This window comes from Stigmatopora nigra, chromosome 8 (assembly GCF_051989575.1).
Source record: "Stigmatopora nigra isolate UIUO_SnigA chromosome 8, RoL_Snig_1.1, whole genome shotgun sequence".
NCBI classification, from domain to species: domain Eukaryota; kingdom Metazoa; phylum Chordata; class Actinopteri; order Syngnathiformes; family Syngnathidae; genus Stigmatopora; species Stigmatopora nigra.
The window spans coordinates 1845063-1864594 of record NC_135515.1 but is presented as its reverse complement, the minus strand read 5'-3'; the positions used below and the strand labels follow the sequence as shown (position 1 = coordinate 1864594).

The window sequence follows — 19532 nt, the reverse complement described above, 5'->3', positions numbered from 1 at the left end:
CTATATGCGGCCTGGTTGCCTAGAAACGCGCTAAAACATGGCTCTGGCGCAGGGGCGCACTGGGAGGCAAGTCCTGTATCACTGTCGCTTCAATAATTAACGCCGGGGAAACCAAATACTGCATTTACTTATTCATAAAGAGAACGGCAAAAAATGGCAAAGGGAGACCAGAAATAATAACTGGACGCCCAGGAAAATTGGTTCCTTCTTTTTACTAAACGAGTAGAGTTGTGGTGTATCGTTTTCGGACCACTTTCTCTGGTTTACGGGCTTTTTAAATACATAAATGAGGACAGACGGAGGGGGGAAATGAGCTCAACACCTGGCGTCTTGGCCGAGACGTCCCGGGTTTTTGCATTTGGGACAAAAGGAACATGGGGTAAACAGGTGTCCTCGTCTCATTTTCTAAGGTGCATGGAAAATGGTGTCGGGTGTACAAAACATGAAACCTGGCTCAGAGTTTGTTTTTTTTAAGACTATGTGTCGGCACCTTATGGGTACATTTGGGTTTTCGATGAAAATGAGCAAGGTTGGAGCTAGCGTTGGGATATTTTAATGAAATAATGTAATTGTATCGATTGCACTCCCTTTGCGGTGGACCCAGTGCGGCAGTTACAACAGCAATCCGTCTCCTGAATCTTTACGTTAATGGGGAATAGATTTTCTCTTCTCTCATAGTTAGATAATTCCGTCACTGACAAGTGATTATGGTTTGTAAAACTGTCCTCTTTAATCCTCTTAAAGGAAAATGAGGTAGTTGGCATGTGGTTATATTTTGGAGAGAGTCCACGAGGGCCAAACGGCTAAAAAAGTTCAATCCGCACGGCAACAGTTACCGAAACATTTTTCATAGCGCTTGTTATTGGTCACATGAAATGTTAGACTTTGAATAGTAAACACTTTTAGCTAAGAAAACATGTATTATTGATAGAAAGTCTAGATCTTATCATTTATTTGTCATTATTAATATTTTACATTTGTCATTTTTTCAATTTGGTTTTATTTTACATGCTTGTTTACGTATATTTTCTCAGCTACCAAACATTTGCCTTCACCAATTTTACTTCTCTCTGCACTCACTTGAATTTAAAATGTATTTATTCATTTTCTAAGCTTCCGAAATAGTTCCCATCTATATTTTCTCACACAAAATGGGTATACTTCAATATTTTTTTGTATTATGGCACTTAAAACGCGTACCTACGTATTTGCAACAAAATACAAGTTACAAAACCACCTCTGTAAGGAATTAAATTCTTAAGTAAAGGTAAATAGAGTCATCAAGTAAATAGAACAAGACTAACTAACCATAGTGAAATAATTCATAGTATATATATATTAAATAGTATATATATTAAAGTGGAACAAAAGACAACTGCAATATGGACAAAGGGGATGATTTTTGTGCTATTTTTGGCTGTCAGTCGCACCTGAGCCACACCTAAGGTCTCCCGTGGCAACTACATGTGTGTATTTGTGTGTATTTGTGTGTATTTGTGTGTATTTGTGTGTATTTGTGTGTATTTGTGTGTATTTGTGTGTATTTGTGTGTATTTGTGTATGAAAGCAATGAAGTGGACAGTAACGCATGCACACAGGCTTTGCTTACACAGCTGTGACGATGCAGAAGAATCAGCATTTAATTGATTAGCCGTTGCAATTGTTCGGTCGTGGGGGGGCGGGGTTTAAGGTCACCCCCAAACTAGGGCTTACGAGAAGTCTCACACGGGAGGGACGTTACCACCTTGGAAAACAAAAAGCCATATGTGCGTACGTTTATTATACTCGGCGTGCTTTTTTTGTGTTGGCAGCGTGGAGAAGTGCTGAGTGTTTCTTCGGGTAGGAATGAGTAACACACTTGAAATTATTTGGCTTTTTTTTGTTGTTTTTTTTCCCATGATTGCGCTCACGTCGTTCCATGTCTGCAGCTGACTCTCGCAAAGTGTCCTTGCCAAAACATGCCGACAAAGAGCTGGCAGCGACAAACCGAGAGCCAGCTTGACGAAAATGGCTCTCTGTGTGCGTAAGTCGATGTTGGTGTGTTGCTGTGTGTGTGTGTTGCTGTGTGTGTGTTTGTGTGTGTGTGTGTGTGTGTGTGTGTGTGTGTGTGTGTGTGTGTGTGTGTGTGTGTGTGTGTGTGTGTGTGTGTGTGTGTGTGTGTGTGTGTGTGTGTGTGTGTGTGTGTGTGTGTGGTTGGGGGACTTTCCAGTCGGTGGACAGATGGAGAGACTGGGAGACTGGGAGGCGGGAGGCATGCTGGCGTGAGTTAGTGATGCTGCGTCTATGCGTGTGTGTGTGTGTGTGTGTGTGTGGATTTTTGTGTGAAAAGTAACACGTTCTCTCTCTAGTTTTTGACCTTGACAAGAAGTGTGGACAGGTCAGCAGCACTCCGTTAAAATGTGGATCATTTTAGTAGATGAGAATTTTTTTTAGGTGGGGGGGATATTCATCCAAAGCTGTGATTTGAAGATTTTGGCTACTTTCCATTGGACTCCAAAATGGCGCAGTACCAAAAGAGTGGAATTGATTGGTGGATTTTTTTTTTTGGAGTTTAGCTTGGTTGGCCTGCGACTTATATATTGTTATATAATATAATTTTATATTTTTTGATTTTGGGAGTAAATAAATGCATTGTTTTGTGAGTAACAAGCGGTAAAAAGTTCTGAGTTTGAAAGCATATAGTTAAGTTTGTATGTATTGTGTATGTGAAATCATCATAATAACAAATTAAATGGATTATTTTATGCGAGAAAGCTCACTTTGTTTTTGGAAACAAAATATGAAATATTAAGTTTGACAGTGTTGTGTGATAAAGTTTCGAAAAGTTGACATAGATGAACCAATGTGAACTGAGCTGAACTGAATTGAGCCGAACTGAGACGATATGAGCCGGAATCAGCCAAACTGGGCCAAACTGAGCCAATCCGAACCAAACCGAACCATTTGGCAACTCCCACACTTTAAAATAGAGCATCTTAAATCCGGTTTACAAATCCGACAACTTCAAACCATTGAAATAACACCGATGGGCGTGGCCTCACCTGATTTGATGTGAATGCTGGGGCTCCGGATTTTCCCCGCCTGATTCTCGGCGGTGCAAAAGTACTCGTTGTCGTGGATGATGCTGTTGTAAGCGGATGGAGAAAAGGGGTAGAGCTGGAGGGTGCCGTTGGCGTGCACGTGTCGGATATGGGGCACGTCGTAAATGTCGTCTCCGGCGGCCAGGTACCAACGCAGGACGGCATGGGGGGCGCCGCCCGCGGGGCAGGGCAGGGACACCCCCACTGAGCTGGAGAAGGTCACCCGCTGCAGGGAGGCGTTCACAAAGTACAACCGCGTAGAGACAACATCCTCACCGTTGACTGTTTGGACGAGAGAGACAAAAAAAGGGGACACAAGGGTGAGACAAACCAATTGGAGACTGTCAAAAAGTCTTTCAAAAAGGCGACAACATAGAACCAAGCAAAATATCACATAAAGAAATAAATATGAACAGGTTTAGGGGTTTTAGAGTTGGAAGACGACCCCCAAAAAGTGCTAAATTAAGATAAAAAAATCTCATTTCAAACCAGGATACTGATTTTTTTCTGGATTGTGTCAATAAAATCTGGATTATCATAATTTTCCATGTCCCAGGAGACAATAGGAAGCTGAATAAAAGCCATTTATTGGATATTGAAAGACGATAGGGTGCTAATTTCTAAGGCTGGTCACCCTTAAAAGGGCGTCATTAATAACCACTGATGTAGTGAAGATTTTGATGAGTGCTTCTTGCAAGGGAATGACATATTTTACACAAATCTTAGTGCTACTATCTGATGAAAAAAGTATTCACGTATATGTCGTTTTTTCTGTTTTATGACACTTTATTAATCATCTCGGCATTGTTAAATCGTACAGTTTTGGATATTTTAGTACCAGTAAGGTCGACAGTAGAAACATTCCTCCCAAATAATGGGACATTTCATTTAAAAAAAGCTTCCAATTAACCAGAAATGCTCAATTTAGTTTTTAAAAGAAGTTTTCCTAAATTTACCTGGAATTTGGGAGTGTTTATAATAGAAAAAGTGCCCATAAGCTGTTGAAACTACTTTTTTACTTCACTATAAGTACTTTTTGGTTAAAAAATACTGTTTGGAAATACAGCCAAATAATAAAACCCAAGCTAGAATACACCATTTTGTTTTTATGTTACTTTCAAGCACTACCAAGTACTTTTAAATCTCATTATACTTGAATACTGCCAATAAAAAGCATTCAATTCAATTCAATTACATGAGCAACACAGTCAAGAACATTTTTCTACCTAAAATGAAAATCAATAATCAAATCCATTGACCCTGCAACCTTTGTGAAGATAATCAGAAAAAAAATGAATAAACTTTCCCTTTGAATCATGTCATTGGTTCATAAGGGTCAAATGGACCATTTTTAATTTTGCTGACACGTCATTGGTGTTTAAAACGAGGTAAATACCATCTGATCTGTCGCACTTTAACGTAATGTGCTTTAAAACAGGATAATCCATTCAAATCTAAACAAGCCATCCAGTAACACCGTCCAAAAAAATAAAAAAAACATCCCATAAGCATGAGCTTATGATGACCAAGGCTAATGGCTTTATTGTCCTACGCTATGAAACCAGGTCAGTGAGGAAGGAAGCCTCCACAGATGACGGCCTTCGGGGAAAGTGCCAACATAACGACGACATAAACCACCCGTCAACTTGCAGTAAACATCCCATAAAAAAAAAATAGAACGGTGAACTCGAATTTGAAACCAACACATCATTTATTTTGTCAAAGACCGCTACATTAACGGGTATTTCTAGCATGCAGCTATTAGTATGTAAATACTTAAGTCTTTTTTTTCTGTTTATGTTTCATATGTACTGTTAACGGATGCACTTTTTTATATGTATCATATCTTTTGCTGCCCATCTGTCAAATTTTTAAAAGTCAATATGGCCGAAAAGTTTGTCCATCCTTGATCTAATGCCTAAATTGGTATTGACGTTGAAGAATAAGGCTGAAGGTGGCGCTATTAGAAAGTGGTGGAGAATAGAGTTCATGGAACTGTCAACAATTCAACATTAACTGGGGTCGATTAATCAGCGATGGCATGTTTTGGAATTAACGACGCAAACGCCTCGGCGCAATCAGCAGGTGGCCGATTGACCCAGCAAGCCGGCGCTGGATATTTCACCCCAAAAAAAAAGAGATGGATGACCACACTTGTCAAGGAAGATATTCATAACACAAAATCAACCTTTGCCACTGTAATTATAGGAAATGAATGGAAGTGGATTGGTCCCAAACAAAAGATGTTGTAGCCCTGTTTTTTTTCCAGAATAATCACATTCGTAATATTATATTACATAGAAACAATGACTAATATCATAATGAAATAAACTATTTGAAATTAAGACATTTCTATACTCATTCATTCTCACAATTAAAAAAAGCAACTCTCCAAAAAATATGTATTTTTAAAAGTTGTTTTACTGCCTTAACCACTCTACCACTGCCTTAACCGCTCTACCATAGCACTACCCACTCTACCACCGCCCTAAGCACAGCACTACCCACTCTACCACCGCACTACCCACTCTACCACTGCGCTAACCACTCTACCACCACACTACCCACTCTACCACCGCGCTACCCACTCTACCACCACACTAACCACTCTACCACCGCTCTACCCACTCTACCACCGCTCTACCCACTCTACCACCGCTCTACCCACTCTACCACCACACTAACCACTCTACCACCACACTAACCACTCTACCACCGCACTAACCACTCTACCACCGCACTAACCACTCTACCACCGCTCTACCACCGCTCTACCCACTCTACCACCGCACTACCCACTCTACCACCACCCTAACCACACCTCTACCAGGTTGCCCTGTTTTCATTTGGCTGTAAATTCGATGAGTGCGACTCAAATCAAAACAAAAAAGTGAAAATCCTGGGAAATGGTGTCACTCACAACCAGAGACACCAAAACACTAATGTTTGACAAGTGACCCAAGTGTCCTTTCAATAACCCGGGGGTCTCCATCACACCTCCTTTGTTGGCGGAGCAGCCCCTCGCCAACTGTATTTTGATTGCTTTCTTCAAGCATGAGTGCCATGATTACAATAAAGAGGGTCAGACTCATTGAAGGTGAAGTACACCACCACGGGTGAGCCTTGAACGCTACATTTTAATCTTTACTTTTCTTTCTACTTCTTTTTTTTTGGGCGGGGAGCACTTGTTCACTGCAAACTCAAATATATTTGCGCTTTATCCCTCTCTGTTTTTGCAGTAGATATGAAAATGGACTATGAATATGTATGCTAGAGAAGCAAGGATATTGCCTATGGTGAGCCGTTATGCATAATGCAGTTTTTTTTCTGATTCATCTACATTTATTTTACATTCACACACCACAGAATGAGAATCATCACATGTTGGGAAAACCGTTCAATAATTTCTTGCCTTCAAACATACGTAGAATCCGATAAAACTGACTTTAGCATCTCTTTTGTCGAATTAGAGCATTAAAAAACCCTATTGACAATACCAAGGCTTCGAATAGAGCATTAAAGATTCAAGAAAATCATTTCTAGATGTATTCCGGATACAGAAAAACATACGCAGAGGGTGGTAAACAACTCCTGTCAACACTTTATGCATTATTAGAAAAACATTAGGCACCGGTACAGCATTTTTAAAAATTTACAACCAGCGCTTCAAAAAGGAGGGTTTCTATTGCCGATTTTTATATCAGATTTGTAAAGGCGTATACTATCTTTATTTTATTATTATTATTCCCTCAGGAGCTCTGCTAGGTCATAAATTGCTTCCTGGTTAGAAGTAGAGAAAATACAAAGAGGTGATTGTCAGATTTTTGTCAATATATGCGTCAATATCCAAGGGAGAGGAGACAACCTGTCACATACACAGCAGGTGGTAAACTATACAAAAATATGTGATAACATATTCTGGGGAAAGATTATGGGTGGACAATATTTGTGGATGTTTGTTTTGTTGTTTTTTGGAGTGAAAAGACAACTGTAGACAGGTCAAAAAGAGCTTAAAGTCATTTAAAATGTCACTTTTTGGGATAAGAAAGACTAAAAGAAAGTAATTGTGCTTGGCTGTAGTCGTTTTACATAAATACAGACATGGTATATATTTTGGAAACACTCAAAATATGGATTTAAATCAATTTTGAGGCGAAAAAAATGGAATGATCATACGTTATTATATAAATATACAACAAAAACAAAGCAGAATGTACTACAGTATACGAAAGAGTCTGGGGTCTAAGATAAAACATGTTAAAGGCATAGACCCTGTCCTGTTGATGTTTTTGAGAGAAAATGGACAAAATAATTTAACCACAGGATCATGTGATCATGGGTATTAGTGATGTCATCAGAATTACCAGGTAATCAGGGATTGGCTAAAATAATACAGACCGTGATAAAATATTAAACATCTGCCCCAATATCTTTTTTTGCAAATTTTATCTTTATGTTGTCAGTTAAACCCACACTGATTAACTAAGTATGTGATTATGGGTATTAGTGATGTCATCAGGAAGGCCTAGGTTCTAACATGATTGGCTAAAATAATAGAGACAGTGATTAAATGTAATTTTCTGGATATATTATCTTTTTCTTTACATTTTCCGAAACCATTACATATAAAAATATGAAATTATGTATTCTTCAATGGATTTAGTAAGATTATTTCCAGTAAAAGACACAAATAAGGATGTTTTTACTTCATTATGTCACTGCAATGGGTTCAGGCTGTCAAAAATAAAGGTAATTTTTCATTTTCGCTCAGACACATTCCCCGAAATGTTACTTTTGTTTCTAGACAACGTTTATACTAAGAAAAAACCCGGGGGACTGTGTCAGCTGGACAAGCCAGTGCGATTTTTCAACCGCATTCAGCTGCCAAACGCAGCATGCCGACACTTAACCAAGAAAGATGGAGTTAACCCAGGTGAAAACTTAACCTAAGATTGACATGTCCATTCTCCAGCTTCTTCAAGCTGACAACTAAACAATAGTGTAACACCATAGGTGACCTGAATAGTGTTATTTTTCTTCTCGTATCGAAAATTCAAAGTATTTTTTTGTATTATTAAGATATTTTCAGTAGTTAAAGACTCCAATGGCGGCACTTCTGCAGTCTCAGAGCAACCACGACGTGACTCATCCCGCAATTAAGCGTTTTGGAGTCCGCATGCGCAAAAAAACGCGGCTTTGAACAGACTCGGAAGGGAAGAAAGTGCTTTTTGATTAAGAGAACCAGCTCGTAAACAAATTCTACATGTTGCAAATTGGGCCAAATACTCGAGTATGTCAATATGACGACAGCAAGGCTTCCATTTAAACGTTCAACAACGGGCCTGCCGACTAAAACTGGCTGTAACCGGAATCCTGTTAAATGATGAAATAATTATGGCAAAGAGCAGCTCCCGCAAAACAATCTGGCCAAGCCAATTTTATTTGTACTTTGTGCTTTTTAGCTCGTATCGCAAAGTACAGTGAAAGAACTCATTGGCTGACATTTTGACTTGGATGACTGCCAGCCTTTCTTTACTAAGCAAAATAGATTGGACATCTGTCGCTGATAACCACATTGAAATGTAGCCGGGCTTCCCAGTTGACATCAATTGGACTTTATCAGCATCAATGGAGAGCTATGAGTTAAATATTATTACAAAAATTGACTTTCTATGGTTTTTGAATTCATGTATTTAGATTGGACTAATATTATATTCATTTATGAAGGTATTTAGTAAGAAAAAAATAGAATGATACCACATGAAAACTAAAATTACAATTAATTATCAATGAAATAACATTTTTAAATGACCAAAAGTAGCCATTTGTCCTATAAAAGGTTGACATTAACATTAAAATTACATTTTTAAATGACCAAAATTAGCCACTTGTCCTATAAAAGGTTGACCTTAACAATAAAATAACATTTTTAAATGAACTTAAATAGCCATTTTTCCTATAAAAGGTTGACATTAACAATAAAATAATTTTAAAGGACAAAAAATAGCAAACTGAACTATAAAAGGTTGAGATCAACAATAAATTAACATTTTTAAATGACCTTAAATAGCCATTTGTCCTATAAAAGGTTGACCTTAACAATAAGTTAATATTGTTAAATGACCAAAAATAGAAACTCCTCCTATAAAAGGTTGACCTTAACAATAAAATAACATTTTTAAATCACCTTAAATAGCCACTTCTCCTATAAAACCTTGCCATTAACAATAAAATAACATCTAAATAACCAAAAATAGCCTATAAAACATTACCATAATGCATATCAAAAATCAAGTCAAACAATGTCGACCTCTCAGGCCTTCCCTGCATCAAAAAAAAACAAAAAAGTGCCCAAAACACATTCTTAAATATCACATTCTCCAAATGAATACCACATACATAATCAGAATATATTTTCAAAAGCTATCTACAAAATATGGTGATGCAAAACAAAAGGTGTGCCATTCTCCAGGCGCGGCCAACATAGAAAAATACGCAGTACGTATACACCAATGCGTGCATCTGCCTTTGGTGATGAAGTTCATCAAACGGAAAACACACACACACACACACACACACACACACACACACACACACACACATTGAGAATGCACCTGGCATAATATAAAAGCAAGGGAAGCGTGCAAAGTGAGTCGAACATGGCGCTGGATAAAAACAAGTGACGTGGAAGTTTGTTTCCCCCCTGCGTTATCTTATCTCTCCCATCTTCTGTCGTCTCTCTTAACGCTCCGACGGTTGCACGACGCCCCCGGCCTGCCGACCCTCCCACGCGTACGAGCGATGTGCAGTCATGGGACGGGCTATACAATAAGGTACGACCCCAAACACCTTGTGATCCGGTAAAAAACAAAACAAGGGTGCTTCTAAGGCCAAAAAAGTGGGAAACCTATCTTTTTCAGACTATAATATGAAGGACTATATAATATATGTCATTTAGAAATAGAATACAGAGGACAAAATCTTGATAACATGGATAGATTTCATATCACATCGTTTCTGAAGGCCTAGGAAGCGAATTCAAATAGCAATTTTGATTTTTAAAAGATGAAATGAGAGCGCCGAGCTCCCATCTGCAGAATTTCCCGTGAAGCCAATCAGCGGAATCTGAAGCCAGAGAAAATGGAGGATGAATAATTAGAGCAGGGCTGATAACGACGGCATCTGCATGCTCTCCCCCTCCCTCCCCTCCCTCCCCTCCGTCCTTCCCTTCCCTCCCAGCTTGCTTGTTCATCGATAAATTGCAATGTTAACAAAGCCACGTCTTAAAAGTCTCCCACCGAGTGCAATTATCTCCCAAAATGACTTCAACTCTCCAAGAAAGTACTCGCCTATCTCCCCTACCACCGATACGCCGTGACCCCTACGCCGTTCTAGCATGGACGCACACGCATTAATTATCTTTTACGGAACAATTTTGGTGCTCATTTACTTGGATTTTTGGAAAAAAATCCAGTTTTTTCCTTTGTTTCATTCCAAAAAAAGTCATATATTTCCATTGGACACACAAAAAACACCCAAAATGTACTGAATCACCACCACCACTACAATTAATCTCCCTTTTATATATTCAAAATCACTCCTCACATGAATCCAACCAAATAATTCCACTATTCCACCCTTTCAAACGAATAACAAACCCTCTTTTTTTAGCGCCATCCTCTCATTTTACGCACTCCTCCACCATCAGTGCGCATCCATTTCCCTGCTCACAACTTCCATCCCAATATCCCCCTTAAACCCTACCAAAACACAAAAAAAACCTTAAAAGTTCTCTCTACACCCCCAAAATACCAAAATCCCCAAATCCGCATCCAAAAACCAAAAACCACCACTCTTTTCCTGTCTTTTCCAAAGTAAACGCAGTGTATTTCAAGCAAAACATGCCAAAAAGACGCAGCAAAATGCATAAAAAGAGATTAAAAAGACTCCTTCCTACCTTCTTGTAAAGAATACAGCAGAAGTAAAGTTACAAGCCACATGCCATTCAAAGCAGTAATAGTTGAGAAGAACGTGGTGCAATCCCCCCCTCCGAAAGGAAGAGTGCACGGGGCAGGCGTGGAGGGTCCGTGGTGGACCCGGGGTTGGTTTTCTGTTCTCGTCTCGGGCTTGTTTTTTTTTTGCGCTTCCACTTCCCCCCCCTTCGGCAGGTCTCTCTCCTCCAGCCCTGGTCCTGCGCTCTCTCCGGCGCCGAGAAAGCAAAGCGCCGAGAAAGTACCGCCTCCGTGGCCCGATGCCTCCTCCCCTTACCGGGACGGAGCGCCATCGCCCCACCCCCGCCATCCTCATCAAGATGCGGGGGGTGAAAGAGACGCGCGCATCCCGGATGGAACCGGCGGACTTGGATTTACCCTTGGAAGTGTTTTTAAACTTCTTTTGTGGGACTTTGAATAGTCTTGATTCTAGTTTTGAAGGAGTGGTGATGTTTCTAGACAGGTGGAGTCATTTTTAGGACTACAGGTGTCAAAGTGGTGGCCCGCGGGCCAAATTTGGACCGTCGGAACAATTTGTGCGGCCCGGGAAAGTCAGGTAAGTGGAGTTTTGGTTCTTCTGCATGACTTTGGTGGTCTGGGTTTGATTCCCACTCAGTGGTGATGGGATTGTGACTGTTTTTTGTGCCATGTGATTGGCTGGCAAGTAATTCAGGGGTGGTTGGATGGGATAGGCTCCGGCACCCCGAACCTTTGAGGAAATATGTCGGTTCCTGATTATTTGCAAAAAAAGGTAAGAGTGAAAATCTACAATTTTGGTTCATGACCATTTTGATTCCAGAAATTTAATTAAAAACCAATATTTTGGTTAAAAAAATGATATTCATGAATTGACCTGGCTCAAGGGCAAACTATTTCATATGATGATGACTACAATTTTGAAGTTAATACCACACAATTTTTCTTTTCTTCAGCATAAACTGAAATATTACTTAAAAAGATCTTATGACCCTGTCGGAATTATATCTTAGATTTGAATAAAATCATGTATAATGGCCTTCTGAAAAGAGGACTGGTAGTATATGACTTTCAATGAATAAATTCAATTGAGACTTTTTTCATGCAAAAAAAAATAATAATAAAAATACTAATAAAAAAACCTGGCACAACCAAACTGTTGTTAAAAAAAAGGAATCTGAGGTGAGCTGTGGCTTCTCTCACTCCCACTAAAGAGCCGCTTTAGTGTGGCAGTAGAAGCAAGACACTCTGCCTCCACTTTTTTATTATATAACAAGTGTAACACACACAAAAATCACACACTGTCCGACAGACTCACAAATTCAATTCACAGACCGGGAAAAAGCGGGATGTAACAATTCTGAGCATCATAGTAGTTTTTCCACTTACTTGGGGGAGAAAACGCACTAACTGGACATTGAAACTCCAGAAAATACATTGATTTTCTGATGTACTTATCCATATAAAGGTCGCAAAGGGGAGCTGGAGCTTCTCCCAGATAACTATGGACACCCTCAATTGGTGGCTGGCCAATCACAGTGCATGAGGAGACAAAGAAGCATTTACACTAGAAATTAAAAGCCATAATAAAGATCAGTTTTAGGTACGGAAGTCTTTTGCTGTTTAATATACCCCCCATTTAATATACCCAGGTACATTAAAGTCTGACTTGGATTTTGAATGAACTAAAGTATCTAGAATTATGCTCCTTGAACACCATACAAATCTAAAAGTTGAGTTGCCATTTAATATATATTAAACGGCAGGGGTATATTAAATGGCGCACAACGAGAGGCTCAAAAAAGCAAAAGTCATTTATTTTATATTTTTTTCAGTATCCAAATATTACACCTCTAAATAATGCCATAAATGCCAGCCAAGTATACATTCATTCATTTACTGAACCACTTAACCTTATAAAGCTCGCGGGGGGTTCTGGAGCCTACCCCAGCTAATTATGGGAACCCTGAATTAATGCCCAGCCAATAGCATACTTTTTCCCAGACCTGAAAACACCTGAAATCTGACCCTGAGCCCCCACCAAACCATCCTAAGACCTAATCCACCAAATACAGCACCAAAAAACAGCCTCATTGGACACCAATACCAAAACCAAGGATCAACACAAGTCTACTTTATGAAATACTACCCAGAATCTGGCCCACACTTGCTTACAAGCCACCATGTGTCAAGAGCGTCAAACTCTCCCTTTCAATCACTCACTCACGACACGTTTAAAAGCACCCGGCAGCCAAAAAAAAAAAGACGTGAACGGCCTGGCCTGGGAGATGCGGCAGACTGGTCAAAAAAAGAAGGCTTGATATGAGCCGGGTCGACAGCACGGAGCAGGTTGCGCACTCTCCCTGTCAGACAGTGATCGTCATAAGGCCTGACGTACGGAATGGAAGAAGAAAAAAAAAAAGGCCAAGCGGCTCCTGGAAGTGTCACCGAGGAGTGCCGGGACGGACTCGCACCCAAAACAAATGACTCATCTCCATCGGCCGTGACATCGCCGGGAGGCGAGGAAGGCCAGGGATGCACGTGGGAGAAGAAGCGGGGTGGGTGGGTTGGATTAAAGACGTCAGCGTGATGAGACGTCTTCATGGCGGGGTAGGGAGGGATAAGGCTAGGGAGCCACATGTGGCTGTTTTGATGGGTGCATATGGGTATCGGTTTTAAAAGTGTAAAACAAGGGGTCGGGTTGGTTCATGGGCCGCTTTAACGTCAAATCGATTTCATGTGAACCATTTTAGATATAATATTTAGATTTTTTTTAATAAATGGATTAAAAGAACTGGAACAAAAGTCCTGAAAATTCAGTTTTTTATAGAACAAAAAAATATTTAGAGCTTTTTTTAAATCTATTTTTAGATTTTACAAAATTATTTTTAAACTAAAAACTGAAAAAAAATAAAGAATATATTAAAAAATGACAAATATTGATTTAAAAGGGGGAAAATCAGGAAATGTAATATACATCTATAATCTTCATTTTGATTTGACCCTAAAACACAAAATCGGCACACATCATTGACTTACCTGGGCCACACAAAATTATGCGGCGGACCAAATTTGGCCCCCGGGCCGCCACTTTGACACCTGTACATTAAACTCTTCTGCATGCATACTCATTGATTCTCATTAATTATGCAAACAAATGACAAGACTTTTTCTACTTTACATGACCACAAAAAATGCACACATTTTCATGTATTTTGACTTAAAAATTCTAAGTATGTCTCTTAAGGAATAACATTCAAAAATATGAATTGTTTAAGGCTCCCTCAATCCAAAAGGTTATTGACCCCTGTGCTAAAATGACATTAGCATTAGCATGGCCTATGGACAAGGTCAGAATTGGTGTGCCACGTTTAGAAACCTACTTAACTCTGCTTTTGTTACAAAAAGGACGTAATGAGCTGCAAAAACATGCTTTTTTTCCCTCTTCGTCAACCGAGGCTCCGCATTGGTCGAACCTGAACGTCGGCACACTTTGCTGCAGTGCGTTAACGGGCGGGTGGCGAACGGCGAGCCTTTTGGCGTACGCCGGAGCATATAATCCCGATGGGAGGATGCTTTAACAGATGCGGGGAATGCGTATTAATTCGACTGGGGTGCAAAATGAGCAGAAATGGTGGTGGTGGGGGGTTAGTTGTTGTTTAAAAAATGAAAAGGAGGCGTGGCCTAGAGATTTTGGAGTGGCGAGGAAGGAGTAAATTAGGCTGGAAGCATTTGAATTGGCGACACGGAACAGCCACTCACGTGAGAGCACGCATACGCAAACATGCCAGGGCAATGCCATCTCTTCCAAGATGGCTGCCAGCGCGGAGGCGTTGCTGCGTGGGACTGAGGAGCCGCGCTCACCTCTTGCTGACATGCAAACACACTTTTTGCTTTTATACACCTTGTAAAAATGACTGTAAGGGCTATTTAATAGCAGGTTAAAGTGGAAAATGGGTCCTGATTTAGGCCTCTCAATACAAATGGATGGGATGTATATTGTTGTTATTGGGATGGATGTAAAAATAATACGTGGAAAACAAAGGGATGGGTTGATTTGGAGAAAAGATATTATCATTTTTATTTTAACCAAATTTGAGGCTTTTGACCATTTTTAAATAAATATTTTTGGCTGTATTTGTATAATGATGTTTACTATTGTAAATTAGCATTAAGGGAAAATCTGCTTGAAAAATTGAGTGTTTTTGTATTCAAATGTGCAATATTTTGGTAGTTTCTTTGTTATATGTTTAGCTTTACAGGGAATCTCAACTGGAATAAACCACTTAATTAGAAGAATGGATGTTATGCCTTTTTATATGTCTAATTAAAAAAACTGATCATCAAAATAAATGAATTAAACAATAGATCTTTAGTCTCAATCTAATCGGGGCATTTTTATTTTTCATAACTGATACAGTTCTAATTTTGGAGCGGTTAAATTCAAATGTGTGTGTATTTTATTTAGATTTTTGGAATTTTTGCTAAAACACTGCATAAGGGGTATGTTTATATATATATCTATATAAATACATATAAAATAAAAAGACATGGTGGATGTGGGCCACTTTTCCCAACCACACTTCTCTGATCTTATCACTTTCCCACGCTTTTAAGGCCGACCTCATGCATACACAAAAACACACTTAAGAACTTAAGAATACGTTTAAAAGCAGCGTCACATGCTCCCACCTGTTGTTTGCATCCCTCACTCACTCTAACGTTGTTTGTATGTGCTGTCAGCACCGGCTGCTGGTCTAAAACGGCTCTGGGAAGGCCCAGCGTTCGGCGCTCTCACACCCGTGTTTACGGAGTGATGTTATCAGGATTTAAAATGGCTTTTTGCGCTTACCTCAACTGGTCGATCGGTCATTTGATGAAGCCTCGGGCCATCAACTGGGAAAACCAGATTGGATTTTTTTCCTGTTCACTCCTTTGGTTTCATTCATCCTTTGGCTCATTCCATGTAAGAAAGTTGCAAGATGTGTCCACAAGGGGGAGGTGTACCTGAAATGGTTAAGCAGGTTATAGCAAGGGAATATTTGATTTGTAAAAGTTAACTATTAGACCAAAATTTGATTTCATGTATATGAATATAGATATATTTTTATTTTATAAATGGAGTAAAAGAACTGGACTAAAAGCCCTGAATATTCAATTTTTTTTAAAATGTGAAACAATGTTATTTTAGCTTTTTTAAATATATCTTTAGATTTTACAAAATGACTTTTGAACTAAACACACAGAAAAATGGATTAAAAAATGACAATTATTGATGTAAAATAGGAAAATCAAGACATGTAATATACATCAACTCTTCATTTTAAAAGAAAAATCGGCACTCATCACTTACTTTCCCGGGCCACACGAAATGATGAGGCGGGCCAAATGTGGCCCCCGGGCCGCCACTTTGCATTTAGTGCACCGGTGGTCGTAGTTCATTTGAACTTGTCAAGTTATGATGCTATTTTGCTCATTATTGATTTGATTGTTTGTTTTTTGTTGTTATTTGTGCACACGTTGATGAAGCATTACATCTCATCATATAACGACAATTAAAGCATTCAATTCAATCCAAATCGAGAAAGCATCATAGGACGTCACAATATATCATTTTCTATGTCTTATGAAGTCATCTATAAAAGATTTAAAAGTTACTTACTTCTGATTCTCACTCAAAATCACAAATCAATGCCTGATGCCACATTAAAAACACATTTAAGTCCCCGATCGCATAGGGAAAAAAATCGGGATATTATACATTCAGTGGTTACAGATTACATTGAAAAGTGATCAAAACTGGGTACAAACCTTGGATCTGGTCGCCTTAAACTTGATATTTTGTCAACCCACCCTGGTAGATTTGCATCGAGGGTATAAAGTGGCGTGAAAAGAAAGATCGATGGGATTTGTTTTCCGCGTGGGGTTGAATACAAACAAATTCGAGGCAAAAATGATTAAAAAGTACACCTGGTAAGCTCGACATCATTTCCGTTCGTTTCCACGCTGGAGTTAGCGCACCCTCTGGTGGTCATTATGGTTACTACAAATACCAGACATGAAGTTACAACTGAAATGATACATTTTATGATCTAAACACTGTTGAATGTTTATTATGATTAATGCCATTTTTTAAGGAGGGGCAACTATGCTATAATAACATTTTGCAAACAATTTCAAACATAAATTGTGTGATAAAATGATGATTCATTCACATTTTTATTTATATTGTATTGTTTTGATATGATTAAAACATTTTTGAAAAATAACAACAAGGTTACATGTTTCTTTTATTGAAAAAGATAGGATGGGATATCAATAATGTCATCCATCATCTTGTCACCTCAGCTGCCATCATTTTGTGATTTCTATCAACATTGAACAAAGACAATGTCATTTTACCCATTTTTAATTGAATTAAAACGTATTTTTTTAATATTCAGACCAGCAAAAAATGCTATTATCACAATTAAATCCAGCAAAATTCAAATCCTACAAAAAAACTTACCTTTTTCAGACAGCGAAGAAATTTGCCGCCTGTGAGAATAAAACAAAATAATATTAATTAAAAATTGGAAGAGGGGGGAGCATTTTAAAATGATATTTACGCAATATTATGGGTATTACATTAAAAAAGGATAAGGGTAACAGGAGGAGTTCATTATATTACATAATAAAAGGCAAATCTGGCTAAGCACTTGATAACTTACCTGACAGCAAAAGAATGGAAAGAAAGACCAGGACTCCGGTAAGACTCAGACCGACGGTGCGCAGTGTGTGGTAATCTGAAAATACAGAGGGATACAAAAGGAATGTATTAAGAAATATGAATATGTCATTTAAAAAAGATAGAGGGGCTGTAAAACATGAAAAACTGTTGTCATAACACTACATTAAGAAAATGTCCATTTTACATATTGTAGTACATTCAAAAAAGTCATTGTGCAAGGAAGCACTGTGTTAAAAACTGAAAAGAATCTCACCAAAAAACTGCCAAAAATACTGTCATGTTGTTGAAGTCAACTTACCATAATTAAAATCAGCATCGAGGTCAATTTGATCACCTGAACAAATACATTCAACAGACAAAAGTGAGATTCACAAACATCTACTTATTCAACAGTCAAAATTATACCAAAATATAATGATTAGATCATTAAATATACCGTATTTTCCGGACTATAAGTCACACTTTTCCCAAATTGGAGGACATTCTGTATTCATAAACATAACTCTTCACTAAATAATTGCCCTATTCTGATAATATAACAAAGTTTCACTAGATTCAGTTAATATTTTATGCAAAATAACAAATGAGTAATGTCTCATCTAATTTTGGAATCAATTTTATCCTCATTAGGGTCACGGGGGGTGCTGGAGCCTATCCCACCGCACTTAGGGACACTCTGAATTTGTGGGCAGCCAATCACAGGGCACAAAAAGACAAACAACCAATCACTCGTAGCTAGAGGGCAATTTAGAGTGTCCAATCCGCCTTTGGAAAGTGGGAGTTACCCAGAGTACCCACAGAAAACCCACACAGGCCTGGGGAGACCATACAAACTCCGTACAAGTGGACCGACCTGGATTTGAACCCAAATCTCCCACTGTGAGGGCCAAATGAGGAATAAAAAAATGAAAATTATATATTAAGTAGCAAAAATATGTTTAAAAAAGTCAGAAACCAATTTTTCGATGAAATCAATCATCTAAAAATGACCCCTTTCCTCCCTTGAGCCAACATGGCGGCACCTACCTTGAGAAGACGACATATTTCCTATCACGTTTTGGCGTGGAGTCGGGCCCAACTGCCAAAAAAATACAACACAATGAGCCACAAAGACCGTCAGCCAACTAAATCATATCACATGAGGTCATGTTTGTTATGAAAGATGATTATGCGTAAATGATGTGTCGTCGTCCTTTGAAACTCGTCTTGGCCTCTTCAAAATAAAGCCTCTTCTTAGGAGGCGCTTTTTTTAAAGTCTTGCCAGATTGACCTTGCTTGAGATTGTTTTAAATTTCATTGGCGGCGTCGATCAAAGGTTATCGGACGCTGTTATTCATTAATGTTTCACCGCCAGAATGTTTGATAACCTTTCATGGATCAACGACTATGGCGACAAGGTTAAGTATTTATAGGGATTTCCGTCCAAAAGGTATGTAATACTTCAATATTTTCATTTAAATGATGGACAAAAAGTCTTTTGGGGGTTCCAGAGTTAATATAGAGTAACAATAATAAGAAATAATCAATAAAACATGTAAAAATGGGTCGTGATAGGATTTTAAACTGCAAAAATGATCATTTCAGGGCAGACATTTTGGCTCAAATACACATAAATGCTTTTAATTTAAATTTCTTAACTTCTTAATCTTAATTTTGTAAACATTTGAGAAAGTAATACGATGGAATTGTATTTTTTTTTTGAGTCCGTTAAAGGATTTGAACAGAATTAATTTAACGATAATAAGCAATAAGTTG

General features: G+C 38.6%; 1 protein-coding gene across 2 annotated transcripts in view; it reads right to left on the bottom strand.

The window, feature by feature from the left end:
- dscaml1 (Down syndrome cell adhesion molecule like 1) overlaps nucleotides 1–11222 on the bottom strand; it is a 76894-nt gene extending 65672 nt beyond the window's left edge. For both annotated transcript variants that reach the window (XR_013327057.1, XM_077722124.1), the window contains exons 1-2: nucleotides 11038–11222; nucleotides 3042–3362 (exon numbers count right to left, since the gene is read on the bottom strand). Coding sequence is in view for 1 of the 2 variants with exons in the window: in XM_077722124.1 (XP_077578250.1) it covers nucleotides 3042–3362; nucleotides 11038–11080 (364 nt within the window). In the remaining variant the exon portion in view is untranslated. The remainder of the gene's footprint in view (nucleotides 1–3041; nucleotides 3363–11037) is intronic.
- Between the last annotated feature and the right edge of the window lie 8310 nt (nucleotides 11223–19532).